This window comes from Mauremys reevesii, linkage group 15 (genome assembly GCF_016161935.1).
Source record: "Mauremys reevesii isolate NIE-2019 linkage group 15, ASM1616193v1, whole genome shotgun sequence".
In the NCBI taxonomy this organism is placed as follows: domain Eukaryota; kingdom Metazoa; phylum Chordata; order Testudines; family Geoemydidae; genus Mauremys; species Mauremys reevesii.
The window spans coordinates 720,879-747,636 of NC_052637.1; the positions used below are offsets into that span (position 1 = coordinate 720,879).

The 26,758-nt window shown below is 59.2% G+C and overlaps 4 protein-coding genes across 9 annotated transcripts; 3 read left to right on the forward strand and 1 right to left on the reverse strand.

Annotated features, from left to right (window-relative positions):
• The first annotated feature begins 172 nt into the window (after positions 1-172).
• On the forward strand, positions 173-10,696 carry GNL1 (G protein nucleolar 1 (putative)). The gene is made up of 12 exons (XM_039501649.1): positions 173-388; positions 2,629-2,797; positions 3,881-4,017; positions 4,372-4,523; positions 4,713-4,784; positions 5,661-5,859; positions 6,414-6,509; positions 7,152-7,349; positions 7,809-7,987; positions 8,307-8,469; positions 8,890-9,030; positions 10,230-10,696. The coding sequence occupies exons 1-12, from the start codon at positions 316-318 to the stop codon at positions 10,532-10,534; spliced, it is 1,884 nt and encodes a 627-aa protein (XP_039357583.1). The 5' UTR covers positions 173-315; the 3' UTR covers positions 10,535-10,696.
• A 1,762-nt stretch (positions 10,697-12,458) lies between these two features.
• Positions 12,459-15,810, forward strand: RPP21 (ribonuclease P/MRP subunit p21). Of its 5 annotated transcripts, none has more exons than XM_039500426.1 (6): positions 12,459-12,590; positions 13,138-13,211; positions 13,883-14,043; positions 14,194-14,276; positions 14,510-14,641; positions 15,343-15,810. In XM_039500426.1, exons 2-6 carry the CDS (start codon positions 13,155-13,157, stop codon positions 15,498-15,500), a joined length of 591 nt encoding a protein of 196 aa, XP_039356360.1. In that variant the 5' UTR covers positions 12,459-12,590; positions 13,138-13,154; the 3' UTR covers positions 15,501-15,810. The 5 variants fall into 5 exon arrangements, with proteins under 5 accessions (XP_039356360.1, XP_039356362.1, XP_039356364.1 ...); XM_039500428.1 differs by having other exon boundaries at positions 13,943-14,043; positions 15,343-15,809; XM_039500430.1 differs by lacking the exon at positions 12,459-12,590 and adding an exon at positions 12,610-12,631 and having other exon boundaries at positions 13,943-14,043; positions 15,343-15,809.
• A 3,607-nt stretch (positions 15,811-19,417) lies between these two features.
• LOC120382950 (acetylcholinesterase-like) lies at positions 19,418-22,360 on the forward strand. 2 transcript variants are annotated; one of them, XM_039500425.1, is made up of 3 exons: positions 19,418-20,907; positions 21,730-21,896; positions 22,220-22,360. In XM_039500425.1, exons 1-3 carry the CDS (start codon positions 19,418-19,420, stop codon positions 22,273-22,275), a joined length of 1,713 nt encoding a protein of 570 aa, XP_039356359.1. In that variant the 3' UTR covers positions 22,276-22,360. The 2 variants fall into 2 exon arrangements, 1 of the variants encoding a protein (XP_039356359.1); XR_005588290.1 differs by lacking the exon at positions 22,220-22,360 and having other exon boundaries at positions 19,418-20,987; positions 21,730-21,799.
• Positions 22,361-24,491: 2,131 nt separating this feature from the next.
• LOC120382977 (lymphocyte antigen 6 complex locus protein G5b-like) lies at positions 24,492-26,637 on the reverse strand. Its single transcript, XM_039500492.1, has 3 exons — positions 26,438-26,637; positions 25,265-25,384; positions 24,492-24,768 (listed from the first exon to the last, which is right to left on the reverse strand). Exons 1-3 carry the CDS (start codon positions 26,490-26,492, stop codon positions 24,602-24,604), a joined length of 342 nt encoding a protein of 113 aa, XP_039356426.1. The 5' UTR covers positions 26,493-26,637; the 3' UTR covers positions 24,492-24,601.
• Positions 26,638-26,758: the final 121 nt, after the last annotated feature.

Genomic DNA, 26,758 nt, shown 5'->3' on the forward strand with positions numbered 1-26,758 from the left:
TCCACCCCATTCAGTGGTTTCTCCCAGTTGCCGAGTGGGTTATTCCCCCACACCCACGGCTCTCGATGGTTTATTCTGTCCCACGTTCGAAGTGGTTTATTCCCCCCTTCCTCAGTGGTTTCTCCAAGAGTCCTCTCCCCCCCGTCTCAGTGGTTTATTCCTCCCTCCGCCATGGTTTCTCCCAGATTTCTCCCGCCCGGGTTCTCAGTGGTTTCTTCCAGCACAGTGGTTTGCTCCGCCCCCTCCCCCTCGGGCCTGCAGAGTGGTTCTTCCCGCTTCCCTCCCGGTGCTGCGGGACGGCGGCCGGGCCGGGACATGCCCCGCAAGAGGCCGTTTAGCGCCAAGCAGAAGAAGAAGCAGCTGCAGGACAAGAGGGAGCGGAAACGGGGTGAGGAAGGGGCCACGGCCACCAACATCTGGGCACCGACCCCTCCCCCCCAACATCTGGGCACCGACCCCTCCTCCCCCCACATCTGGGCACCGACATCCCTGCCCCCCCACATCTGGGCACTGACCTCCCCCCCACCAATATCTGGGCACTGACCTTCTCCCTCCCTCCACCAGCATCTGGGCACCGACCCCCTCCCCCTGCCCCCACTAACATCTGGGCACCAACCCCTCCCCCTGCCCCCACTAACATCTGGGCACCAAACCCCTTCCCAGTATCTGGAGACTGACCCATTTCCCCTCCCCCCCCTTTCCAACTGCTGGGGAGTGAACATTTTCCTTACAAAAAAAATACATCTCCTGACCCCAGTATTGGGGGACCCCCCTTCTCATCCCAAAACATCTGGGCACTGACCTTTCCTTCTCCCCATCCCAACATCTGGGGGCTGACCCAATCCTGGCACTTGAAATTGCCTGGGGCCCCTGGAGCATGGCGGCGGTGGGGGATTTAGGCAGGTGAGAGGCCTTGGAGTATCCCAGTGCCCTGTAGAAATTTGGACAACCTCCCTGGGCACAAAGGCCTCTCTCTGAGCAAAACAATTGGGTGCTCTGCCCCAGTGCTGCGCTGTGGCAATCAGGCACCAATCTAGCAAGCCCCCAGTTCAGCTTGACATCTGGGGGTAGCCAGTCCCGGAGCTGCAAGCCCTGCCCTGGGCATGTCCCGTTCTCCCCCACTGTCCCCTCCCAAGCTCAGCTCCCTGGAGAGAGAGCGCATGCAGCCTGGTGCCTGTTCTTAAAGCACTGGAGGCAGTAAACAAGGGAAATTGCTAGGCAAAAACTCCACGAGAGCTATAAAATAGAGAACAGGCTATGTTAAAGTGGTATCAACTGGGGCTGAATCAGAGCTGGCATCCCTAGAGGGGAAAATCCCTATATCCCCAAACTGAGATGCGCCATTGGACTTTGAGCACCTAGACAATAAACCAAGGCAATTCCCAGGCAAAAAGGAGCTGTGTTAAAGTCCTGTTACCCAGGATTCAGCTGGCAGCCAGTCGAGAGCACAATGTGCAGGACTCTGTCATCTGTGCCTTGCCAAAGAGCTTGCCCCTGGCATGCAGTGCCAGCCCTGGCACCCTCCAAGGTCTTCACAAGGGGGGGGGCATGGGTCAGTGTGGCCAGGCCATCTGTTCAGAAGGGCAGCTGTGGTGGGAGAGGGATAGCTCAGTGGTTAGAGCATTGGCCTGCTAAACCCAGGGTTGTGAGTTCAATCCTTGAGGGGGCCATTTAGGGACCTAGGGCAAGAATTTGCCTGGGGGGTTGGTCCTGCTTTGAGTAGGGGGTTGGACTAGATACCTCCTGAGGTCCCTTCCAACCCTGGCATTCTATGATTCTAAGGTATTGCCAGCTGCTGTTGCCACTTGAGTGTCCGGTGCAGTGCTAGGGGGCGCTGTGCTGCAGGGAGCGGGATGGGGGCTCAGTAGGGGTGCTCTCCCTTTGCAGTTAGTGTGACCTCAATATGGCACAGGGGGGTGCTGTGCTGCAGGGAGTGGTACAGGGGCCCCCCCACACTGTGCCAGGCCCTGTGCTTGCCTCTGACGCTTGGTGGATGGTGTTGCCCTGTGCTAGGGAGTCCTGACTGTTGCCGCTGAGGCAGGCTGCGAGTCAGCGTTCCTCAGCTCTCAGCCCTGCCTCGCAAACAGATTGGGAGCGGCCGATAAGGGGCCCCACCCTGGCCACACTAATCTCCTCACCCCACCTTCGTTCAGCCCCTGGGTGACCCTCGCTGTGCTGCTGACATCCGCTCGGGGTGCCTCAGAAATTCCTGCCTGCGGCGATCCTTTGCTCAACTCCAGCGCCTGCCCAGAGTCACGCTGTGGCAGAGCTGAGGATAGAACCCAGGAATCCGGGCTGCCAGCCCCCACCCTGCTCTAAGCCACTAGACTCTCCTCCCATTTCCTGAGGAATGATGCCGTCCCCTCTGCAGACTCTGAGGGGGAAGGAGTCTCTCGTGGGAGGGAGACTGGATCCAGCCCCCACCTCTGTTGCCGCAGACACGCGACACGCTGCAAGCGTCCCCGGTTCTGAGCAGCCCTGACGCAGCGTTGCAGGGCTGCATTGCAGAGCCTGGGTCTGACCTTGGGGCCTTGATCTGTGGAGGTGCATTACGCTGCCTTGGGGCGGCTCGCAGCCAGCGCCTCCTAGTGGAGAAAGGTCCCTGACTCTGCCCTCTCCGTGCCCCAGGTCTGCCTGATGGCGTGAGGTCGAGCTCCAACAGCCGGAGTGGCAGCCATGAGCGGCGGGAGGACCACACAGACACGTCGGACAGCGAGTCCCTGTCCCTGCAGGTCCGGAAACTCAACCAGCAGCCAGCAGTCCGCAGGCTGGGGGACCGCAGCTATGACCCCAACAGGTAATGAGGGGCGGTGATCGGGGGGAAACTGAGGCACAGAGCTGGGTCACACAGAGCGTATGTGGCAGAATCAGGTGTGGAACCCAAGGGTCCTGATTCCCAGCTCCTTTGCTCTAACCACTAGATCCTGCTCCCTTAGACCCCATTCCCCTCCCAGAGCTGGAAATAGAAGCCAGGAGTCCTGGCTTCCCCACACCCCCCTGTTGATAGCTGCAGTGGGATGAATTTGGGCCAACCTGGCGCTCTGGGGTTGGCTCTGAGGTCTGCCCCCTCCTGGGCAGGTCTAGCCTTGCTGCTGGATGGGGGGTTATAGTGGAGGGGGAGAGCGATTTCCCTCGGCCTTTCTGCTTATCCTGGTGTTCAAGGCCCGCATCCCGCTGTACCGAAGGGGATTCAGCCTCCGTGGCCCACCGAGGGCCCTATGCAATGAGTCCAGCCATGGCAGATCAGCTGGGAAGAGGGGGCTGCATCGGGGGTCTCCCTGCTGGGTCGAAGAGAGCTCCCCCCAACACACATAGCGCCCCGGCTCATGGGACTCAGGCCTGCCCCTGCAGGGATCTGCCCCTAGGGGGCAGGGGGGAGCTGGGGCTCTGTGGCCGGTTCAGCCCTCAGTTTCCCTGATGAGGCTGCCAGCGTAGGGGCTGGGCTGTGGGGTGGGGACAGGGCGCCTCCACTGTGGGGGGCTGAGACCCCACAACGCATTGCACCCAGACAGGAATGATCGGATCGGAGCCGGTGCCCCCTAGAGGGGAAAGGCCCCATGTCTCATTCTCCCCTGAGCCTGCCAGTCCCCCTACACTGGGATCGGATGGGAGCCGGTGCCTCCTAGAGAGGAAGGTCCCCATGTGCCATTCTCCCCTGGCTGGCATTAGATCAAGCCAGTGAGACCAGCTGGCTGAGACACCTCTCATCAAATCTGAAGCTAAGCAGGGTTGGCTTGGGTCTGGATGCGGGTGGGAGATCTGGATTGGCATCTTGGCAGCGCTGGGAGCCCCTGTTGGGGAGGAGAACCGAGACAACTAGGATCTCTGCCCCCGGGTCTCCCAGCTGGCCTGATGCTCTGTAACTTCCCCCCGCTGCCAGGTACCGGCTTCACTTTGAGCGCGAAAGCCGGGAGGAGCTGGAGCGGCGCAAGAAGGTGGCTCAGGAGAAGATCCTGGAGCCCGTCCCGGAGAGCGAGAAGGAGCTGGACATACAGGATGTCTACAGATCCGGCTCCGGTGAGCGAGGGGCTGCAGTGGGGAGGGGCTGTTGCCCGGAGGGGCCAGGACCCTCCTGAATTTTTTCCCTCCCTCCTGGCTCTGTCTGTGCAAACATCCTGTGGCGGGGAGTTCCCCAGGCTGCCCCCCCTCCTGCTTGCTTTCTGAGGAACTTTTGATCTGGCTGACGTGTGGGCACAGCGGGTCGTGGCGGGGGTGGGGAACATTGGCTGAGGACCATGTATGGGTGGGTGATGGAATCCCAGTTCCCGGGGAACGGCTCCCATCTGCTGGGGTTGCTGGCTGGCCCTTTCACAGCTTCTTAAGATTGGGATCCCTCCGTACTAACCTCTCTCCCCCGCCCACCCCCTCCAGTGCTGGATTTCCCCAAGCGCCCCCCCTGGAGCTACCAGATGAGCAAGGAGCAGCTGCTGGTGCGGGAGGAGAAGTGTTTCCGGGACTATCTGGAGGGAATCTACAGCACCTACCAGCCCAGCCAGCTCAGCTACTTCGAGCATAACCTGGAGGTGAGCAGGGGACACGGGGCCTTTCCCCTCTGGGGGATGCTGGCGCCGATCCAGCCCTAGGGCCGGGGAGTGGCTGGCTCAGGGAGGCGGGGAATGGGACACGGGGCCTTCCCCCCACAGCTCTGCTCCAGCCCCAGGATAAGGAGACTGGCTGGCTCAGGGGCTTTCTCGTCTCCGCTTGCCTTGCAGACCTGGCGCCAGCTGTGGCGGGTGCTGGAGATGTCAGACATCATCCTGCTGATCACAGACGTCCGTCATCCGGTAAGGGCCCTTCCCCTGCCTGGGATCCCAGGGCAATGGGGCAGGGACCGCTTGTGGGGAGGGGTGGGGGTTGGAGAGTCTCACTCCCGGCCGCCGGGGTCCTGCCGTGGGAGTGGTTCAGGAGCCCTGTCCCAAGGCGGCCGACACAGGAGATTGGAGCGATTGCCCCGGGGGCTCTTGGGGGGCGCTTACAAATTGTGGGGGGAGCCCTGAGGTCTCCCTTCTCTCTTGGCAGCTGGGCGTGACCCTGTGGGTCATTGGGTCCCTTCCCGCGTCCCAGCGTTACAGGGTATCAAACCAGGATACCGCTCCCTTCCCCACGTCCGTAAAGCCCCTGCATGGTCTCTGTTTGCCTCCCTCAACTGCCAGTGTCCTGGCCTGAAGCTGCTGCCATCCCAGCTCCTGAAATTAACCGGATTGAAGGGGACAGCGTGGTTGGGGCGGTGACCACTGATGACCACTACAACCTCCCAGAGCTGGGCACAGAACCCAGGAGTCCTGGCTCCCCCCGCCCCCCCTCGCTCTAACACACTACACACCACTCCCCTTCCAGAGCTGGGGACAGAATCCAGACATCCTGACTCCCAGTCCTGGCCCCCCCCACCCCAGAGCAGGGGACAAAACTCAGGAGTCCTGGCTCCCCCCACGCCCTCCCACTCTAACCACTAGACCCCACTCCCCTCCCAGAGCTGGGCACAGAACCCAGGAGTCCTGGTTCCCATCTCCTCTCCTGCCCCCCCGGCTCTAACCCACTACACACCACTCGCCTCCCAGAGCTGGGGATAGAACCCAGGAGTCCTGACTCCCAGCCCTGCCTCTCTAACCCACTGGAGCCGACTCCCTTGGCTCAGCCGTCCCCGTCTCCCCCTCCCCCAGGTCATTAACTTCTCCCCTGCGCTGTATGACTTTGTGACCAAAGAGATGAGGAAGAACCTGATCCTGGTGCTGAACAAGATTGACCTGGCGCCGCCGGCGCTGGTGGTGGCCTGGAAGCATTACTTCCAGACCCGCTTCCCCCAGGTGCACGTCGTCTGCTTCACCTCCTACCCCCAGCAAAGCCAGGATCCCAGCACAGGTAACGCCTCTGCTCAGGGGCGCCGGCTCCGATCCGGCCCCAGGGCGGGGGAGTGGCTGCTTCAGGGGATGGGACCCGGGGCCTTTCCCCACTAAGGGGCGCCAGGTCTGATCCAGCCCCAGGGCGGGGGACTGGATGGCTCGGGGGGTGGGACCCGGGGCCTTTCCCCACTAAGGGGCGCCAGGTCTGATCCAGCCACAGGGTGGGGTCTGGCTGGCTCAGGGTTTGAGGAATGGGACTCTGGGCCTTCCCCCTGTAGGGGGTGCCGGCTCTGATCTGGCTGCAGATGAATTAGTGCCTGGATATTGGGATGTGACACTGGAAAACTTTAGTATTGAGCTGGGAATGGGGGATAGAACCCAGGAGTTCTGGCTTCCACCCCCCATTTCTCTACCTCACGCCCCTCGTAGCGCTGGATATAGAACCCAGGAGTTCTGCCTCCCAGCCCCCCTGCTCTAACCACTAGACCCCCACTCCCCTCCCCCAGCCAGGGATAGAACCCAGGAGTCCTGGCCCCTAGTCTAACCTCTGGCTTCTCCCTGTTCGTGCGTCAGTGTTTAAGAAGCGGCGGAAGCGGAGGAAGGGCAGGAGCACGGCCATGGGACCAGAGCAGCTGCTCCACGCTTGCGAGACCATCACTGCAGGGAAAGGTGAGGACTCCACAACTTCCCATTCAGCCGGGTTGGGGGGTATCCCCAATACATTGCTCTGATACAGGGTGGGTCCCGAAGCTCTTTCTGCGTTGTAAGGATCGCTCGCCCGGCGCTGAGATGCAGCCACCTCTGGGGTGGGGCCGCTGGGGAACAGCCGCATAGCAGCACTGCATAGGGATCGCTCGCCCGGCGCTGAGATGCAGCCACCTCTGGGGTGGGGCCTCTGGGGAACAGCCGCACAGCACTGGAGCTTGGGAAGGGATGGTGACCCCCCTGTGCGAGGGGAACCGCACGGGGTATTTTAGGCAGGCAGAAAAGGAAGGGGTTAACGTGGAATTTGGCCAGCGCACCAGGGTTCTCTCCATGAGTCCTGGAATTGGTTGGACCATTTCTAACATCCCCTTAGGGTCAGAACTGTCTTATCCCCTACCCTGCTCCACAGCTTCTCCTGGTGCCACATGGGGGTCAGCACTGACAGCTAGGGGAGAGCCTGCCCCCTGCAGCATGGCACCCCCAGAGCCGTCTCCCATCCACGCATTGAGCAGAGCAGAGCAGACCCTGCTTAGCTTCCCGCACACTTGCCCAGCCTTGCTACGGAGTCATTGGCTGGCCTCTCTTTGACCCTTCTGCCCTCCCCAGTGGACCTGAGCAGCTGGAAGGAGAAGATTGAGCGGGACGCGGCCAGCGCCCACCTGCCCGCCGAGGACTCGGACGAGGAGGAGGAGGACGACGAAGGGGCGGCTGTGCTGGTGGAACACCAGACTGACGTGGCCATGGATGTCGGGGTTCCTTCCCAGGAGCTCTACAAGGACGGCGTTCTGACCGTGGGCTGTGTGGGTGAGAGCGCCCCCACTGGAAGGGGGAGGGCGTCGTACTCCTGATCTGTGGCTTGGGGCTGCTGAGGATTGGGGGGGCGGTAGCTGGAGGGGTTTGGATAATGGGTGCACGGGGAGGGATGTATGGGTGGAGGACGAGGGATCTCCATGGGGTTTTAAGGGGGCATCTGAGGGGGACAGTATCCGGGCAGGTGGGAAAAGCGGGGGGTGGCTCCTGTGGAAGGGGTTTCAGGGAAGGGGTGGTGCAGGATGTGGAGGGGGCGTTTGGTTGGGGGGCAGTGCATGAAGGGGAGACACAGGATGTCTTGCGGGCGGGTGGGGAGAAGGGGGCATGCAGTGGGGGTGGCTGGTGGTTTGGGGACGAAAGGGGGGTTGGGGGCTGGATCGGAATTGGGGAGAACCTTGGGGGGGGCGGACTTGGGGGGCTCCGTCCACATTGTGACCCCGCCCCCTCCCCTAGGGTTCCCCAACGTGGGCAAATCGTCGCTGATGAACGGGCTGGTGGGGCACAAGGTGGTGAGCGTGTCCCGGACACCCGGACACACCAAGTACTTCCAGACCTACTTCCTGACCCCCACCGTGCGCCTGTGCGACTGCCCCGGCCTCATCTTCCCCTCCCTGGTGCACAGGGAGCTACAGGTACCGCCCCACAGCCAGCTTGGGGTGGGGGGAGTCTAGTGGGTGGAGCAGGGGTTGGGGCTGGGAGTCAGGACTCTATCCCCAGCTCTGGGAGGGGAGTGGGATCTCGTGGTTAGAGAGGGGCTGGGAGCCAGGACTCCTGGGTTCCGTTCTCTTCCTCCTCCCCGTACATAAATCCCCCCCCATGTAATATTGGGATAACTTACGCCAAATCCCTGGTCATGGCGGCAGTGAGACACCTTCCCCCTGCTGGCGGATGCTGGCATTACACCGAGTCTCCCTGCCCTAGCTGAGCGCTGCTTCCTGTCTCTCCTTGCAGATCCTGTCTGGCATCTACCCCATCTCCCAGATCCAGGAGCCCTACAACGCCGTGGGATACCTGGCCGGCCGCATCCCCATCCAAGCTCTGCTCAAGCTGCGCCACCCCAATGCCGAGGAGGGCAGGCCCGAGACCAGGTGGTGCGCCTGGGACATCTGTGAAGGTGAATGGGGTCTGAGCGCTAGGGGGCGCCATGCTGCAGGGAGTGGGGCAGGGAGCTCAGTACGGGGGTGTTCTCCCCTGGCAGTCCATGCTGGCCCCAGTGCAGCACTAGGGGGCGCTGTGCTGCAGGGAGCCGGGCAGGGGCTTAGTAGGGGGCGTTCTCCCCTGGCAGTCCGTGCTGACCCCAGTGCAGCACTAGGGGGCGCTGTGCTGCAGGGAGCCCGGCAGGGGCTTAGTAGGGGGCGTTCTCCCCTGTCAGTCCGTGCTGGCCCCAGTGCAGCACTAGGGGGCGCCATGCTGCAGGGAGTGGGACAGGGAGCTCAGTAGGGGGGTGTTCTCCCCTGGCAGTCCGTGCTGGCCCCCGTGCAGCACTAGGGGGTGCTGTGGTCCGTGCTGACCCCATCTCGCCCTCTTTCCCCAGCCTGGGCCGAGAAGCGCGGTTACAAGACGGCCAAAGCGGCTCGTAACGACGTGTACCGAGCTGCCAACAGCATCCTGCGGCTGGCGGTGGACGGGCGCCTCTGCCTGTGTCTGCGGCCTTCCGGCTACTCCACTCAGAAAGGTACTGGGCTGGGGAGGGGACTGCCCTCCCAGGGCATGGTGGGTATTTACCCAGCATCCCTCTGGGAGTCTGGGCGATCCAGTGGAAGGTTGCCTGTAATGGCTACGGGAGGGGGAGTAGCCAGTGGCAAGTCGTGTTGGGCTAGTGATTTTTCTACCCCGCTTGCCCCCCTCAGGGAAAGGCAGGAATGGCTGGGAATTCACCCCAGTGACTCAGCACCATCCTCTATGACAGAATTTTAATCTCAGCCCCTGAGCGAAAGGCTGATGAGTTTTTAAGGCTCGTTTATCCCGATATCCGACCTATTCATAATTCTAAAATCCTTCCCTCTCCACTGCGGCGATTATTGATGCTGTGGCTATTTTAGAGCAAGATCCAACGGCTGGAAGTTGACGCCAGACAGATTCAGGGTGGAAAGACGTACATTTTGAACCGGGAGGGGCAGTGGGGCAATTTACCAAGAGCTGTGGTGGGTCACGGGCAGCTTTTAAATCAACCTTGGATCTTTTAAAAGGGCTGCTCTGGTTCACACGGCTTAAACCAGGGCCTGTGTTATGCAGGAGGTCAGGCGAGAGGATGTTGGCCTGAGAATCCGTTAATGAAGTTAGCGAGCAATGATTTTCCCCAAGGAGTATTTTAGGATCAGTTCATAAACTCGCTGATGGGCCATCAATAGTCACATCAATAGTTACTCATTGCTAACGAGTCTCTGCTCCTTTGAATTCAAAATAAGTTTACGGATGATAATCAGTAGTTAACAGTGACTGCTTTCTTCATTCTCGCCACAGAAGTGTGCTGTATAAATATGTTACAGTTCAGGTATTCGCGTGTTAACGGTCAGTGTGTGTGTGCACATATAGAAAATCTAAGAGATGAGTGAAAATCAGAATTACCATTATGCAGGAAATTCTATTTTGCCTTTTTTTTTTTTTTTTTTCATTCTATTGAATCAGGCTGAAAAATCCAAAATTTTTTTGCAGATGGTTGTGGGGTCTAGTGGTTACAGTGGAGAGTCTGGGTGCCAGGACACCTGGGTTCTGTGGGAGGGGAGTTGGGGTCTCATGGGTTAGAGCAGGGGGGGCTGGGAGTCAGGACCCCTGCGTTCTAGTCCTGGCTCCGGGAGAGGAGTGGGGTCTAGTGGTTAGAGCGTGGTGGTGTCCCTTTACAGCTCACCCCTGACTGTCTGTCTGTCCCTGCAGCCATGTGGGAGCACCATCCTGAGACAGCAGAGATCGCCGCCCTGCAGGAGGCTCACCGCAAGCACAGCCGGCACAGCTCAGAGGAAGAGGAGGAGGAGGAAGAGGAGATCTCCAGCTCTGGGGAGGAGGAGGATGAGGAGAAGGACCGTGATGCCGATGAGGAGGAGGAGGAGGAGGAGGAAGAGCCAGCTGCCTCCAGTGCGGGAGGGAGCAGCGCCCCAGCCCAAGCCCCACCCAGGAGGGTGCTGAAGGGGAAACTCTCAAGCCGGAACTTGTTTGCTTTGCTGGGGGAGGACGAATGTTAGTGGCTCCCCCTGCTGGACAGATTGAGAAAAGGGGAGGGGGGAGGAGGGCCTGGCTACAGGCTCCGCCCCCTGCCCTGGTTGAGCTCCGCCCCCCCATTCTCCATGTTCATTCCAATGCTCTATAGCCTCTGTATATGAATAAAGGTGATGTTTATTTCCAGACCCCGCCTCCGTCATTGCCTGGGACACTGGTCTCCCCCCTCAGCCATTGGTCCATCTATCATGGGATCTCCACCTCCCTGCTGCATCACACCAATGGGCTCATCTAGCCTAGTCTCCTGCCTCCTCAGATAAGACCCGTGGGCCCACCTAGCCTGGTATCCCGCCTTCCCTGATCAGACCCATGGGTCCACGCAGCTGAATATCCCAGCCTGGTCCTTGCTGCCCTGGCTCAGAGCAGTGGTCTCTGCTCGGGCCTGTTCATTTTGGATCATTTCTATCTATCAGAAAGGCTTGGTCCTTTTAGTCTTCAAACTTTGGTTGGCTGCAGAAGCATCCTGCTCCCCATTTTCCTGCGGAACTCCCTGCCACAATATTCTCGCCCATACTGCTCATGGAAGTAGAGAGCAAAGGCTAACTCAGTATTACAGCCCATGCCTTGGATCCCTTCAGCTGTTTCTTTTTCCAGGAGTTTCTTCCGATCGCCTCAGGGCATCCTCCCAGCCTGCCCTGGGGCAACTGATCGTCGTGTTTATTATGTGGCTTTGACACGTCCAGCAAATCATCACAAGGGCTTAGGATTAGATGTATTAGGGCAACACGTAGAGGCCACAACTGAGATCAGGACCCCGTTGTGCCGGGCGCTGCACAGACACACAGCGAGAGACAGTCCCTGCCCCAGCTGAGATCAAGGCCCCGTTGTGCCGGGCGCTGCACAGACACACAGCGAGGGACAGTCCCTGCCCCAGCTGAGATCAAGGCCCCGTTGTGCCAGGCGCTGCACAGACACACAGCGAGGGACAGTCCCTGCCCCAGCTGAGATCAGGGCTGGCTTTGCTGAAGTATCTGCTCCAGAGGTGGAAGCGAGGACCGATCGCTGGGGTTCTGCTTGGGCAGCATCGCACCCCCTTTCCCCTCGGGCAAACTGGTCACCTGGGACTGACCACCCCCACCCCCGCCCCTTGTTTTGTTCGAAATGCTCCATTGGGAGTGCCGAGCTTTGGGCACATGGCTGCCCTGGCAGCAGCCCAAAGCAGGGGCACCGGAATTACTGGCCCTAAGTGCGAGTGACTGGTGGGGTGAGCATCAGGGTGGGGCCATGGTTCGGTGCCCATGGCTGCCCCACTTTTAGGGACCTTCCGTCGCCCCTGGCCCAACGGCCGCATCCAAAGCGCTCAGACATTTCCATCAGTGGTTTTTTTTTTTAAATCAGCAAGTCAAGGCAGATGCCCGGGATCTTTGTACCTTCCCCGCCAGTTCTGAGATGCAGCCACCTCTGGGGTGGGGCAGCTGGGGAAACAGTTGCATGATGAGATGCTGCATCCAGCACTGAGATGCAGCCACCTCTGGGGTGGAAGGCAGCAGCTATTTAACTACCACTAAACACTGAACCATGACAATTTAGGACAAGAAGGGACGGGGAAGCCTCCTAAATCCAATGACACCCCCAGGATGAATTCCAGGGATGGCAATACATGTCCGCCTGAGCTGGGAGCGAGCTAATGCAATGCAGTTAATCCAACCTCGCAAAAAAAGGAATCAGCCCCATACAGTATTATCTGAAATTAGGCAGAGTAAAAGCGCCCCCTACTGAGCCCTCGCCCCACTCCCTGCAACACAGCGCCCCCTCGGGGTCAGCACTGGCTGCCAGCGCAGGGAGCCCCCTGCTGGAGGGAGGGGGAATGGCCAGCAGAGGGCCAGGGCTGTGCTGAGTCTTGCCTGGGGGGACCCGAGGGGGCAGGGGCAGGAGGAACGGGGGTCCCCCCCCCATGATGTGCGGCAGAGCCAGGCAGGCTGGAGAACTACATTTCCCAGAGGCCTTTGCTGCTGCAGCTACGTCGGGGGACTGGGCTGAGCAGGAACAGGCTGCAGCTGCTGGTGTCTCCATGTGACTGAGGTCCGGGGAAAACGGGGAGGGGAATAAAAGGGGCTGGCAGCGTACGGCCGGGAGGGGGATCCGGGGAGAGGGCTGGCAGGGGAAGCAATACGGGTCTGGGGGAGGGGGTTGCTGGGGAGGGGCTGGCAGGGGAAGCGATAGGGGTCTGGGACAGGGGCTGGGAGGGTACATAAGGGCTGGAGATGGAGGATTTGGGAGGTGGTGGGGTTTATCGAGGAGGTGGGGGATGTTCTATTGGGGGTGATCTGGGGGGAGCAGGTGTAACCCTACAAGGGTAGGGGGCAGCAGGGCCCCATTCTGGTATGGGGGGGCTGTTGCCCCTCCTGGAAGAATAACAAAGCCTGGGCGCCCCCTGTTTTTTGGGGACAGATCCCAGCTCTGTGTGTGTGGTGGGGAGCCATTAGAAATGGGGTGGGGGATGGATTGTGAAAACGCCCCCACCCTGGGGTAATTGCTGGAGGCAGCATGGAGCCTGCTGGGGGAGGGGCAGCTAACAGCCCCTTAGGGGACTGGCTGCCCCCCACTCAAGTATTTTCCCCCATTCCAGACCCGCCCCCCACAGCGATGTCGGCCCAGGTGAAGGATAAAGAGGCTTTCCAAAGGCTCAGCTTCCTCTACCAGGTGAGGGTGGGGCCCCCTAGTGCTGGGATCCCAGCAGGAATGGGGGTTACACCCCGAAGTGCAGGGGTACTCAAATTGGGGGTTAGGACCCCTCAGGGGGTCACGAGGTGTCAGCCTCCACCCCAAACCCTGCTTTGCATCCAGCATCTCTAATGGTGTTAATTACATTTAAAAGTGTTTTTAACTTATAAGGGGAATCACACTCGGAGGCTTGTTATGGGAAAGGGGTCACCAGTACAAAAGTTTGAGAGCCACTGCCTGAGAGAGACCCTGGGAACAATTCCCCCTAGCCCCAGGGCTGGGAGTCTCTGTGGGGCCTGGCGAGGGGGGATTTCTGGGGCTCCCCCCAGGATTCCTGAACAGAGCATGGGCAAAGAGGGTTAGGGTGTCGGTGTGGGTGTGGGGGGGGATTGGAGAAAGATGGGATTGGGGCACCTGGGAGGGAGGGGGGATTGGTAGGGCAAGGGGGTCATGTGGAGGTGGGGGAGATGGGGGAAGTGATATGGGACTGGGGGGAGGGGAGGTTAGATGGAGATGGGGCTGGGGAAGGGAGTATTGGTGGTGGGAGATGGGGTAGGGGGAACAGTGAGACTGGGGGAGGAGAGATCAGTGGGGCTGGGGGTAGCGACATGGGGCTGGGGGACGGAGGGATTGGGGGTGACATGGAGCAGGGGGCGATGTGGGGCTGTTCCCCTCGCTCTGCATCTCTTTTCCCCCTGCCCACCCCACAGGCAGCTCACTGTGTCCTCGCCCAGAACCCCGAGAACCAAGAGCTGGTGCGATTCTACTGCCACACGCAGCGCAGCATCAGCCGCAGGCTCGTCCTGAGACAGTGAGTGTCGGGACACGGGGCCTTTCCCCTCTAGGGGGTGCTGGCTCTCATCTGGTCCCAGGGGGCGGGGACAGGGACTGGGCCATGGGGCCTTTCCCCTCTAGAGGCCCATCTCCTCAGGCCCAGCACCTGTCTGTGTTTCCCCCCCAGGGACCCGTCAGTGAAGAGAACCATCTGCAAATCCTGCTCCTCCCTCCTGGTCCCTGGCATCAGCTCCACGGTGCGCCAGAGAAGTGAGTGCTGCCCCCTAGTGGGGAGGGGTCAGTCCTGCTCTGGGTGGCTGGGAGCCTAGATTCCTGGGTTCTATCCCCAGCTCTGGGAGGGGAGTGGGGTCTAGTGGTTGGAGCATGGGGGGCTGGGAGTCAGGACCCTGAGAGGGCAGTGGGGTCAGGTGGCAAAGCCTCTCCCCACGCCCGTCTGTGCCCGGTCCCTGACTCCCTGCTCCTCTCCCTCCCCCTCCCCACAGGGTGCCGCGGCCGGCGCTGGTCCGTCGTACGGTGTCTCTGCTGCGGCCAGACTAAGCGCTTCCCAAGCAACCCTGCGTACAAGCTGTGGGCGGAGCAGCCTGAGGCCCTGCTGGAGAACCAGCCCCAAGCTGGTGAGAAGGGGCAGCATCCAAAGGGTTAATGGGGGCGCTGTGGGGCTGGAGGGGAGGAATGGGGCATCTGGAGGCAGGGCTCAGCAGGGAGGATTGGGGAGCGGGGTGGGGGGTTGGGGGTTGCCAGGCTCTGGATTGTTTTCTAACTGTGTGTGTGTGGGGGGGGGGCCTGGATTGATCTGGGGGGGGGGGATGGGGAGGGATTGGTCAGAGAGGAGTATGGATTGTGGGGGAGCCAGGATTTGTCGGGGGGGGGTGAAGCTCGCATCAGTTGTGGGGGGGGGATTGGAGGGAGGAGGAGGTGGGGGTTGGTCAGAGCTGGGATTGGTGTGGGGAAGGGGCTGGGATCTGTCCATGGGGAGTTTGTGTTGGGGAGGGAGGGGAAGAGGGAAGCTGGGCTCAGCCAGGAAGGGATTGGGTGGGGGAGGAGCTGGGGTTGTTCTGAGAGGGGTATGGATTGGGAGGGTGGGGACTGGGATTGGTACGGGGAGAAGATGGGATTGGATTTGGGGGGACTTTGGGGAGGGGAATCTGGGATCAAGCTGGGAGGGGATCTGGGGGTGGGGGAGGGTCTGGGGTTGGCTGGGGTGGGGTTAGCCGTGTAGGGGACAAATATCAGGATCAAGGGCGGGAGGGGAGAATTTGAAGGCAGGGGAGCAGTGGGAATTTCCTGCCTTTCCATCTCATCTCTTCCCCTCCAGACCAGAAACCTGCAGCCCCCCAGGGACCCCCGAAGAAGCCCTCAGCACAGAAGGCCGAAACCCCCAGTGTGACCTCCGGTCTCCAGAGCCGCCCCACCCCGCAGGGGACTGCAGAAGCTGGGAGCCGCATGGGGAAAGGGGGCCCAAGCAGGAGGTGACCCCCTGGGGATGGCCGCGAGCAGTGGGCCAGTGGCTTGGAGCCTGATCCCAGCCGGGGGTGGTAAGGACAGGCCTGGGGGAGGTTTTAGGAGACTCCGTTCGTAAGAGAGGTGCCAAGACTGATTCGAAAACGGGGAGGAAGAGGAGCGACCCCCTCGAAACTATCCACTCCTGGGGCACTGGCTGGCTCAGGGGGGTGGGGAATGGGATGCGGGGCCTTTCCCCTGTGTGGGGCACCAGCTCCCACCTGGGGCAGGGGACTGGCTGGCTCAGTGGGGCAAGGAACGGGACACGGGGCCTTTCCCCACTAGGGGGTGCCAGCTCCGATCCAGCCCCAGGGCAGGGGACTGGCTGGCTCAGGGGGTGGGGAACGAGACATGGGGCTTCGAGGGGGTGTCGGTTCTGATTTGGTGGGGTGTTTTTTGGGACCCTTGTTTATTTATAAACATACAATCAAATTGCATCTCCGTGTGTATTTTTAGAAGCACGTTTCCTGCCTCAGGATCTTTTATTGGCTTAAAACAAGCTGGTGGGAGGGCGGGACCGTAATGGATGCTACCCCTCTAGGATTACGTGTAGGGGAAGGGGGGAATACAGTGGAGGGGACTCCGGGGGTATGGGGGTGGTTCAAGGACGGAGGGACTATATGGTCCTTGCTAGACGTGATGGGGACTTGGTGGGAGAAACCCTCTACCGTTACCAGTGGGAATACTAGGGTCTGGGATGTCCCATGGGACGCGTTTGCAGCCCTGGCTGGTCGGCCGTGGCATCTCTTGCTTGGCCCCGGTTCGCTTCCCGGTTTGGGCCGTCAGCTGGTTGGGGTGTTACCCGCACAAAATTCTCTGTTACACACTCCAGGGCACCTGCCTTTACCTGGTTCCTAGGGCTCAAGGCGCAATCTTCTTAATTTAGGCACCTCCCCTTACCTGGTCCTAGGGCTCCAGGTGAAAGGCACCGAACTTTACCCCTGCATGAGCTCTGGGTTCTACTCCTCTGTGGGCTCTGGGCTAACACCCTTTCCATGTGGACTCGGGGATTAATCTTTTGCAGGTTTACAGGGTCTTTTACCAGTGAAAGAGCCTTACACAGTAATATCCCACGTAACCTCTATTTCTTAACCATCACCAAAAACCAGACTGCACACCCTACACATACAGCGCTAACCACTCCCACTAAGACAGATGAACTGTTCTTGATGGCCCGTCAGGATCAGGTCCATCTGGGGGACTCCAGTTTCTGACTGGTGTCACTGGCAGAGTGTTGAGGTCTGGCAGCTCTGAGTGTGGGGCTGTGTCCTGGAGTTGGTTCCCCAAGAATTTTCTTTGGGACCCCGGTTTATATAGTGAAACTTGAGCCCTGCTTAGTTATATCTTAACCAATCAATATACTAAAATTTTACCAACCAATCCTAACAAAATTCTCTCACCAATCATACCCCACCCCCTTAATTAATTTACACCTAGCAAAATTAATTATGTAACAGACAGAAATAATCAAAGAACCAGCCAGATCATCCAGACACACACTAGGGAAGTGGGGATCATAAAGAAAAACAACACAGAAATGAGGATTTCACAACCACAGCTACTGATAAGTGGTTTCTTGCCAAACAGGATGCCATCAAAGAAAGTTTTCTTTAACCATCTTAAGAGCTGTTTCTTTATCTGGCGACAGTAGGTGCCGTTAGGACGGGGTCTCCTCCTTAGCAGCCTGAAGTTGCATCGTTTTAATGTAATTTAGAGGGAATGTGAGGATGTGACTTCCTGCTTCTCCGCTGCTCGTTTAATCTGCCTGCAAATGAAGGCTTCAGGCCTTGCAATATGGCTGCAGACAAAGGCCTTATCCTTCTAGGGGCTTTTCTCCTTAGGCAGGGCTGGGGTCCTCTCAGGTGGTGGTGCTGCAGGTGGGAAGCTGAAAGAATAGAGACAAGATGGAGGGTGGGGACGGGGGGCAGAAAGCAACAGAACAAGAGAAGATAAAACCATACAGGAGCTTACGTGGCTTTGTGGTGCTGGATGTCTTAGTAACCCTAATACTCGGCTCCCCCTGGGGACGAAAATCCCTTAATCTGTTTTGCTGCCGGGGTCCTGGAAGCTGAGATAAGGGGAGCTGGCCCGGGGGGGGGGGGGGTGGCGGATATATGAGCTGGGGGACGAGAATGATTCTTTTATTTTTTTTCAAAGTCTCTTTTTTTAAGCAGCCCCCCAAAAAGGGGATGGGGAGCGGAAGGTCGGGGAGTTGCTGCTCTGGACACACTTGGGGCAGCATTCCCCGCTTTCGGAGCGATGGGCTCAGCTCTCTGCCTGCCCCAGCACGTAGCTGAAATGTGTTGTGGGGAGCTCAGCAGAGCCTGCGTGATCCTATATTGAACAGAGCTGAACAGACTCCTGGATGACGGGCACGGCGCCCTGCTGGCACCTTGAGAGGGCGGAGCTAGGTTGGTGGGCGGGGCTCAGCTTGTGGGCAGGGCTAATGAACATCTTCGCCTACCTCTTGTCGTTTTCCATTTCAAGCCCAAGATGAGGCTGGAACCCTGACCCCTCAAGTTTAAAATGTCCCGTCCTGTCCCACCAAAGGGGGCTTCCCTTCTGGCACCACCAAAATCCAGCTGTGGGTTGAACTGGCTATGGGATTTCCCCTTCACCTCCTGTTAACCCACTGTCTCACCCTAGAGCCAGCCGCATCTCAGCAGCGGCGAGCGAGCCCAAGGCAGCTGTGCTGTGCGGCTGGGCCCCAGCTGCCCCACCCCAGAGGCGGCTGCATTTCACAGAGGTGCCGAACTGGGTCTCTGAGCCCATGGACCCTGCCCCAGGATCCTTCCAGCCACCTTGAACCTGGGCCCTGTGTGTGCACAGCCCAGCGAGCTCGCTGCTGCCAGGGTAAATCAACTCAAGTGGCTGCGCCCTGGCTGCTGCTCTCAGTGCTGGAGACAAGAGCTGCTTGGCTCCAGCATCAGCAGATCCCCCCTCGCGCTGAGCTGGGAGCTGCAGTAGGAGCCACAGAGCCGTGCCTGCAGCATGTGAGTCTGTGTAGCTGAGGTGGGAGGGGGGTCTCTCAGGCTCCACGATGGGCACAGAGTGGTCAAGGGGTGACTGGTGTCAGGGGAACTTGGCTGGTAGATTCCCAGCTAATACCCCTTCCACAGACCCCACGCTGAGAGCTGGGGATGGAACCCAGGAGTTCTGATGCCCAGCCCCACTTGTCTCTGACCTCCCAGACCCCACTCCCTTCCCCGAGCTGGGGAGAGAACCCAGGAGTCCTGACTTCCAGGCCCCCCCCGCCCAACATCTAGACCCCACTGCCCTCACTATGCTAGGGAGAGAACCCAGGAGTCCTGACTCCCAGCCCACTCCGTTCTAACCCATTAGACCTCACTCCCCCCACCCCAAGCTGGGGCTAGAACCCAGGAGTCCTATCAATCAGGACTCCTGGGTTCTCTCCCCAGCTCTGGGAGGGAAGTGGGGTCTAGTGGATCAGCGGGGGGGCTGGCAGCTGGGACGCCTGGGTTCTCTCTCCAGCTCCGGGAGGGGGGCATGTGGATTTTTGTCCCAGCCTTTCAGCATTTCCCCCCTGGCATTAAGGGGCCTCTTGTGGCAGAGGGCAAAGGGCAAAGGGCGGTGATACAGCTCTGAGCTCAGCGGAGAGCTGGAGCCCGGGGCAGGGTGGGGGTGACTGACCGGAGACTGTTTACCGAAGGGGAGCCAGGCTTCCTGCTCGCATGGGGGTTTAAATAGGTTGGGCTGTGGCAGAGCAACTCCCCCAGCAGGGGAAGGGCCCCATATCCCATTCTCCACTCCCCGAGCCAGCCACCCCCCCCCCATGACCTGGGGTTGGATTGGAACCAGCGCCCCCTAGAGGGGAAAGGTGCCAGTTCCTTGTAACTCCCTCTGGGGGGGTTTCCCTTCCAGCTGCTGTGATGCTGGGACTCCTCCCTGCGCTCCCCTGCCTGCTCCTCCTCTCCCTGCCGGGCCCTGGCTCTGGCTCCGATGATGACGGCACCGTGGTGCTCACCACCAGCGGCCCCATCCGGGGCAAGCACCTCCAGGCCGGCTCCAGCACAGTGACGGCCTTCCTGGGCATCCCCTATGCCGAGCCCCCCGTGGGGGCCTTGCGCTTCCAGAAACCGCTTCCCCACCAGGCCTGGAGCCAAGTCCTGGAGACCACCAGCTTTGGCAACGCCTGCCACCAGCCTCCGTTTCCTAGTCACCCTGATGCCTATATGTGGATGCCCAAAATGCCGCAGTCCGAGGACTGCCTCTTCCTTAACGTCTGGGTGCCCCATCCCCGGCCCCCCGCGCCGGCCCCCATAATCATCTGGATCCACGGCGGGGGGTTCTTCACAGGTGCAGCCTCCCTCGATATCTATGACGGGCGCTTCATAGCCGCCACCAGGAACGTGATCGTGGCCTCCATGAACTACCGGCTGGGGGCACTGGGCTTCCTGTCTCTGCCCCCAGCTGCCCCGGGGAACGCCGGCCTGTGGGACCAGTGCCTGGCGCTGCGCTGGCTACGGGACAACGCAGCCGCCTTCGGTGGGGACCTGGCCCGTTTGTTGCTCTTCGGCCAGAGCGCTGGGGCCGCCTCGGTCGGCTTCCACCTCCTGTCTCCGGGGAGCCGGCCCCTCTTCACCCGCGCCGCACTGCAGAGCGGTGCCCCCACCTCTCCCTGGGCCTGGTTTAGCCCGGAAGTGGCCAAGAAGATAGGCCGGGCACTGGGCCGTGACCTAGGCTGCATCGATTTAAATGACACCGCCCTGGTGGGCTGCCTGCAGGGGAAGGAGCTGGGAGACGGTGGGACACACATTATGTCCATGTCTGCGTCCGTGCCAACCGTCGACGGGGATTTCCTCCCCGATGAGCCACTGAGACTCCTAGAGGTAGGGCACAGCCAGCCTATACCCCTCCTGGCCGGCGTCACGGCCAACGAAGGCTCCTATGTGATCATCAGTGCCCTTAACTTCACCAAGGTGAATGCCAGCCACATGAGCTGGGAGGAGCTGCTGGAGGTGCTGAGGGTGACAATGCTGGGGCTGCCATGGGAGGACATCCAGGCGGTGGCACAGCAGTACAGCCAGAAGGGGCAGGGCCTGGCATGGCACCACCGCACCATGGCTCACGTCATCAGTGACTATCATGTGGTGTGCCCCATAGCCAAGACGGCTGGGCAGATGGCAGAGGCCAGCAGTCCCGTGTACATCTACACCTTCACCCACCGCCCCAGTGGCTTGTCTTCCCCCAAGTGGACGGGCGTGCCACATGGCTCCGAGGTGCCCTACCTGTTCGGGACCCTGGCGTCCGTGGGGGGAGCCAACCACACGCACACGGAGGCCGAAGTGGTGCTGAGCCGCAGAGTGATGCGCTACTGGGCCGAGTTTGAAAGGGAACTACTAGGAAGTTGCAACCCTGAGTGCTAGCCAGCCTGGATCTACCTGCACTTTTAGCTTTGCTCCACAAACCTGCATTCAAATTTGGTACCCCCCAGGGCAGGTAGAATCCAATCCTACCAATAGTAGAATCAATTATTACTAGATGATCACCCTCCTGTTTATTTCTTTTTTCCCCAGCAGCTGCCACCCTACACAAAACAACAAAACTCCCCCTCTGAAATCTGACAATACCTTGGTCCTGACTAGCCAACCTGGGCCCATTGACTCCGAGGTTAGGGTGAGCCATGCTTCCTAATTGCTAACATCCACTGGCTCTAAGCCTTTCCACCTCGTCCATGTCCCTGCGGTCACACAGCCAATGCGAGACAGATTGTGAGCGTGGAAGCTGGGGAAAGCCCTGATTGTGCAGCTGGGGGGGTACTACATGACACTTGGGATATCTATGCAAATTACACCTGCCAGCTGGTCCTGAGCCCCTCCCACTTCCCCATCAGAGCCAAATATATCAGCTCAACCTGGCAGCTGGCATGGCAGCAGCCACCATTTCCCCACTTTGCCACCAGAGGGCAGCCTGCGACGTCAGCCCGTGAAGAACGACATGGCGGGGTGGCCATTTTGGAAGAGGGCAAAACTGGGTTGTTTGGCTTTTGATCCTTCCTAGCTCGTGGGAAGCCTCAGTGAGACCTGGCTGGAGATTGTGGGTGGCTGGGTATGTCCCCGTCCCTCTCTGCTGCCACCTGCTGCAGTGAAGGACACCTGTTCAGGGCATCCTCCTGTCTGCCGCCTTGTGGCTGGAATTCATTCCCTTCTTCCATGTTGACCATAGTTGCATTTGCCCCCAGGAACCCCACAGGGGCAGGAGGCAGCGGGGAGCAGTGGCCTCGTTACAATGCCACAGACAAGAATTTTTTCCATATTGGAACGGAGCAACCCCAGGTGGAGGGGACGTCGTCCGCCCGGCTCTGTGGCTTCTTGACATCACTGGTCCCAGATTTTCAGCAGACCACGGGTGAGTGCCACAATTTGGGGCACAATCCGGAGCAGTGAGGGGGCTGTGTCACCCAGTAACCCTTAATGCGTGAGCTAGCCAGCCCCCGCAGGGTGGGGATGGACTGGAGCCGGTGCCCCCCCAGAGGGAAAAGGACGCCATAATATGCTCCCATCAGCCTGTTCCTGCTTTCCATAGAGATGGGGGATATTCTGGCCTCCAGGCAAAACCTGTGGGGAGCCCTCCCATCCGTGAGCCTCTGGAATGCACATACCCGAGCTGCCACCTGACTCTAGGCCTGGCTTTTTAGTGATGGGACAGTAACTCCCATACCTCTCTCTTAGCCCAGCCCGAAGGAACATCTGAACCAGCAGGGGAGACGGAACGTCCGGCAGACTGAGCACCATGGAGAAACACAGGATCTTCAGCAGGAAAAGCCAAGGAGGGAGGGATAGCTCAGTGGTTTGAGCATTGGGCTGCTAAACCCAGGGTTGTGAGTTCAATCCTTGAGGGGACCATTTGGGGAAATGGGGTAAAAATCTGGGGATTGGTCTTTCTTTGAGCAGGGGGGTGGACTAGATACCTCCTGAGGTCCCTTCCAACCCTAATATTCTATGATTCTAAGACCTCCCTCTACCATCTCAGCTATGGGACTAGGAGTTAGGCCTAGATTCTCATGGGTATTTAGGTGCTGAATAGGAGGTCACTGCCTATATAGCTTTGAGGATCTTGGCCTAACTCTCCCAGCTGGGCGTTGGTAGCATTTTTGTAATGCTGACCAGCCACTAGCTGGAGACAAGAGCCGGCACACTCATCCCTCTTCCTAGCATCCCTACAGTGATACCTTTATGTGCAGTGTATAAATAGGCCACTAGATGTCACTGTGGAGGAGGAGCACTCCCCTGGTCAACAGTGGAGACAAAGGAGGGTTGCGATTGCATTTTCAAATCCCTGCTTGCCAGTGCATCAGTAGCCGAAGTTAGCTGGCGCAAAGCCCTGCTTTGTCAGTGCAATACATTTGTTAGACTACAACAGTGCTAACTCCCTGCTGCTTTACCAGTGCATTACCAGCATTAGCGCCCAACACTGAGCTAATTTTCTTTTTCGCAAGTGAAGCTCATTACAGGTTTTAGTCAAAACAAGTCCAAGCATAATTTAAGGGGTCAGCCCAATGGCCCAGCTAGCCCAGTATCCCATCTTCTGACGGGCTGGCACCAGAAGTTTCCAAAGCACTGACAGAACAGGGCAATTATTGAGTGATCCATCCCCTGTTGTCCAGTCCCACTATCTGGCAGTCAGAGGTTATGGGGCACCCAGATCATGGGGTTGTGTCCCTGACCATCTTGGCAAATAGCCATTGATGGACCAATCCTCCATGAACTTATCTAATTATTTAAAAACCCAATTATACTTCTGGCCTTCACAACATCCTCTGGCAAGGAGTTCCACAGGTTGACTGTGTGTTGTGTGAAGAAATACTGCCTTTTGTTTGTTTTAAACCTGATGCCTGTTAATTTCATTGGGTGATTCCTGGTTCTTGTGTTATGGAACGGAGTAATTCATTCCTTAGTCACTTTCCCCGCACAGTTTAAGATTTTAGAGACGGCCCTCATACCCCTCCTCCCTTGTCTCTGGCTAAGCTGAACAGTCCGCGGCTTTTGAAATCTCTCTTCTTATGGAGGCCATTCCACACCCCTCATCGTTTTTGTTGCCTTTCTCTGTACCTTTTCCAGTTCTCATATATCCCTTTGGAGAGGGGGTGACCAGAACAGAACACAGTAGTCAAGCTGTGAGTGTACCATAGATTTATAGAGCAGCATTATATTTTTTGTTTTATTATCGAGCCCTTTCCTAACAATTCCAAATATTCTGTTCGCTTTCTTAAACTGCTCCCACACACTGAGCAGATGGTTTCAGAAACCTCTCTACAATAACGCCAGGATCTCTTTCTTGAGGGGTAACAGCTAATTTAGACCCTCTCATGTTAGCTAGAGAGTTAGGAATGGTTTTCAGCATTTAGTATTTTTAGACTAATGTTTTTCACTGTATATGGGGCAAGGAGCCAGGGGGCCACAGCTGGGACTGGAGCTCTGGCCGGGGCCGGAGCTGCAGCTGAGGGCAGAGTGGGACTAGGTGGCGCTCCCTCCCTGCCTCCCCGGGGGCTGGCCTAGACCCACCGTGCCAACCACACATTCCTCCATGCCCCCCACGGGGGCATGCCCCACAGTTTGGGGACCACTGCACTAGACCCCACTCCCCTAGAGGCAAGGATAGAACCCAGGAGTCCAGACTCCCAGTCCCACCCCCACTCTATCTGACTATATTGTCCCCAGGCTCTCCAGCTGGGTAGAACTGTACAACCCCAGAGCAAGTTTATTAATCACATGAATCCGTGAACGTGGGCAGGTTTCACACCGGGAGCGTCAGTGGAGGAAGAGTAGACGGGGGGGGGGGGAGGGAAGATCAGGAGGAGGACGGGAAAGGAAAAGAAGGGGAGGAAGGACAGATGAAGGAAGAGGAGAAGAGAAGAGAGGGATGATGGGTTGGAAGAAGGGAGAGAGGAAGGCAGAAGGGAAGGAGGCGGAGGAGGATGGGGAGAGAGGGATGGGTGAATGATGAAGAGAAGAAAGGAGGGAAGATGATGGATGGAGAACTGCAGGAGGGGGAGGAGGGATGGGGACTGGGACTGAGGACAGGCAGGGACAGAGGAGGGTGGCAGGTCAGACTCAGTGCCCTCCCTTGCCAGGGGGCAGCGGGACCCACTCGTTGCAGAAGGAGGCGTGGGAGCAGCAGGTGACATTGATGTGGTACTCGGGGACCATCAGCTCCTTCACCATCCCGCAGCGGCTGGGATTCATGATGCAGCCCTGGAGGAGGAACTGCACCTCGCCTCCTGCAGGGGGTGACAGAGAGGCAGAGCTCAGAACCACGCCACTCGAACACGCCACCCCAAAGCCCAGAGCACAGATGGGATCAGAAACCAGGCCATCCCGACCCCAGGCCGCTTAGCTGTTCCATCACCGGCTGAAAGCTCTCCTGGCTCATGGGATGTTGATACAGCCAGGACTCCTGGGTTCTTTTTCCAGGTCTAGGAAGGAAGTGGGGGTCAAATGGTTAGAGCAGGTGGGGACTGGGCGTCGGACTCCTGGGTTCTATCCCCAGCTCTGGGAAGGGAGTGGGGTCTGGTGGGTTAGAGCTTGGTGGGGTGGTGGGAGTTGGAGGGGGCTGGGAGCCCACATTGCAGTTCTGAGCCTGACCACAAGGGGTCAGGCCAGAGCCAAGCAGCAACTTGCCCAGAAAGGAGTAAGGATGAGTACTGGTGGGGGCATTTGGGACAGAGAGAACCCCGCCCCTCCCACACACACACACACACACACACACACACTCACTATAGCTGATGTTGACAGTCATGCATGGATGCCCGGCCTTAGGGGTGCACTCAGACGCTCCGGGGAGGCAACCGATGTAGGGCTCCTCCAGGGCGCATTCTCTGCAACGCAGATTGCTGGCTGTGGGGGGCGAGCAAGGGGAGATGCAGTGAGAGATGGGCACAAACACCCCACAACCACCATCCCTGCAGGGGCGGCTCTAGGTATTTTGCTGCCTTCGGCGGCTTGCCTGCGGGAGGTCCCCGGTCTCGTGGATTCGGTGGCACACCTGCGGGAGGTCCGCCGAAGCCACGGGACCAGTGGACCCTCTGCAGGCATGCTGCCGAAGGCAACCTACCTGCCGCCCTTGCGGCTACCGGCAGAGCACCCCCCATTGGCTTGCCGCCCCAGGCACCTGCTTGGCGTGCTGGTGCCTGGAGCTGCCCCTGATCCCTGCAGGCAGCCAACCCTAACCCCTAGATCCCACTTCCCTCCCCAAGCCAGGGACAGAACCCAGGAGTCCTGGCTCCCCCCCAATCATCATACCTTGCAGAGTGACACCACTTTTCCCCTCCTGAGGTTCTGTCAGTTTGACTGGGTTACCCCAGATGTCTCCATGGCCGGGCAGAGATCTGGTGGGTTGCTGACCCGAGACGTGGCAGGGGAGTGGCCTGTGAGTGACTGAGAGGACCCGGGGCTGTGATTCATCCTCTTTCAGCGGCACTGCAGGGGTTGCTCACCCTGGGTTGACTCAAGCCGCTGGCAAAAGCTGCCTGCGTTGAGGACCCTGGCATGGCAGGCAGAGACCGGCAATCCCCATCCACACCTCTGAGTCCTCCAAGGAGAGCTCCCCCTCCACCAGGGAAATCAATTGATACGGCCGTTTCCAGGGCAGCTGGACGTGTGCATGTGAGTCGGCTCATTAGAGGGACACAGACACCACACCAAGGGGCTGATTTCAGCATCTCCAACACTCATTTGTCCAGAGGAAGGGGGCTGGGAGCCAGGACTCCTGCTATTGTTGGCTCCGGGAGGGGAGTGGGGTCTAGCGGTTAGAGTGGGGGAGGCTGGGTGTCAGGGCTATTGAATTCTATTCTAGGCACTCAGGGGAGACAGGCATTTGCTGCCTCAGGAGCCGCTCAGGCCTGTGTCACCCCAGAGTGGAGTTCCCCCGAGCTCCCTGACGGCACTTACCCTCCAGCGCGAGGCAAACCAGGGTGGAAGCTGCGAGGAGCAGAGCCCAGGCCATACTGGGCTCCTCTGGGTCAGGCAGGCAGTGGGTTGGGGGAGCACAGAGCTTTGAGCAGAGTCCTGACTCCGGGGCTTGTTTTATCCTCCTGTGCCGGTGACCAGCCGTGCAGGGAGAATCACCCGAGGCGGCTAGAGGGACAGAGCAGACCCATTTTGAAGTAACCGCCCACACCGAGAACAGTCCCTGCAGGGAGGTGACTAGTCTCCAGAAATAGATTCTGCAGGGCACGGCAGGGCAGCGCAAGGAGTGTGTGTGTGGGGGGC

Coding starts and splice junctions, on each gene's coding strand:
- GNL1 (XM_039501649.1), top strand. CDS start 316: ATGCCCCGCAAGAGGCCGTTTAGCGCCAAGCAGAAGAAGAAGCAGCTG. Junction 4,018..4,371: donor TGTCTACAGATCCGGCTCCG/GTGAGCGAGGGG, acceptor CACCCCCTCCAG/TGCTGGATTTCCCCAAGCGC. Junction 7,350..7,808: donor TCTGACCGTGGGCTGTGTGG/GTGAGAGCGCCC, acceptor CCCCTCCCCTAG/GGTTCCCCAACGTGGGCAAA.
- RPP21 (XM_039500426.1), top strand. CDS start 13,155: ATGTCGGCCCAGGTGAAGGATAAAGAGGCTTTCCAAAGGCTCAGCTTC. Junction 13,212..13,882: donor GGCTCAGCTTCCTCTACCAG/GTGAGGGTGGGG, acceptor GACATGGAGCAG/GGGGCGATGTGGGGCTGTTC. Junction 14,642..15,342: donor GGAGAACCAGCCCCAAGCTG/GTGAGAAGGGGC, acceptor CTTCCCCTCCAG/ACCAGAAACCTGCAGCCCCC.
- LOC120382950 (XM_039500425.1), top strand. CDS start 19,418: ATGCTGGGACTCCTCCCTGCGCTCCCCTGCCTGCTCCTCCTCTCCCTG. Junction 20,908..21,729: donor CTAGGAAGTTGCAACCCTGA/GTGCTAGCCAGC, acceptor ATTTGCCCCCAG/GAACCCCACAGGGGCAGGAG. Junction 21,897..22,219: donor AGATTTTCAGCAGACCACGG/GTGAGTGCCACA, acceptor CCTCTCTCTTAG/CCCAGCCCGAAGGAACATCT.
- LOC120382977 (XM_039500492.1), bottom strand. CDS start 26,492: ATGGCCTGGGCTCTGCTCCTCGCAGCTTCCACCCTGGTTTGCCTCGCG. Junction 25,385..26,437: donor GGTTTGCCTCGCGCTGGAGG/GTAAGTGCCGTC, acceptor CGCCCCCCACAG/CCAGCAATCTGCGTTGCAGA. Junction 24,769..25,264: donor GACTGTCAACATCAGCTATA/GTGAGTGTGTGT, acceptor CACCCCCTGCAG/GAGGCGAGGTGCAGTTCCTC.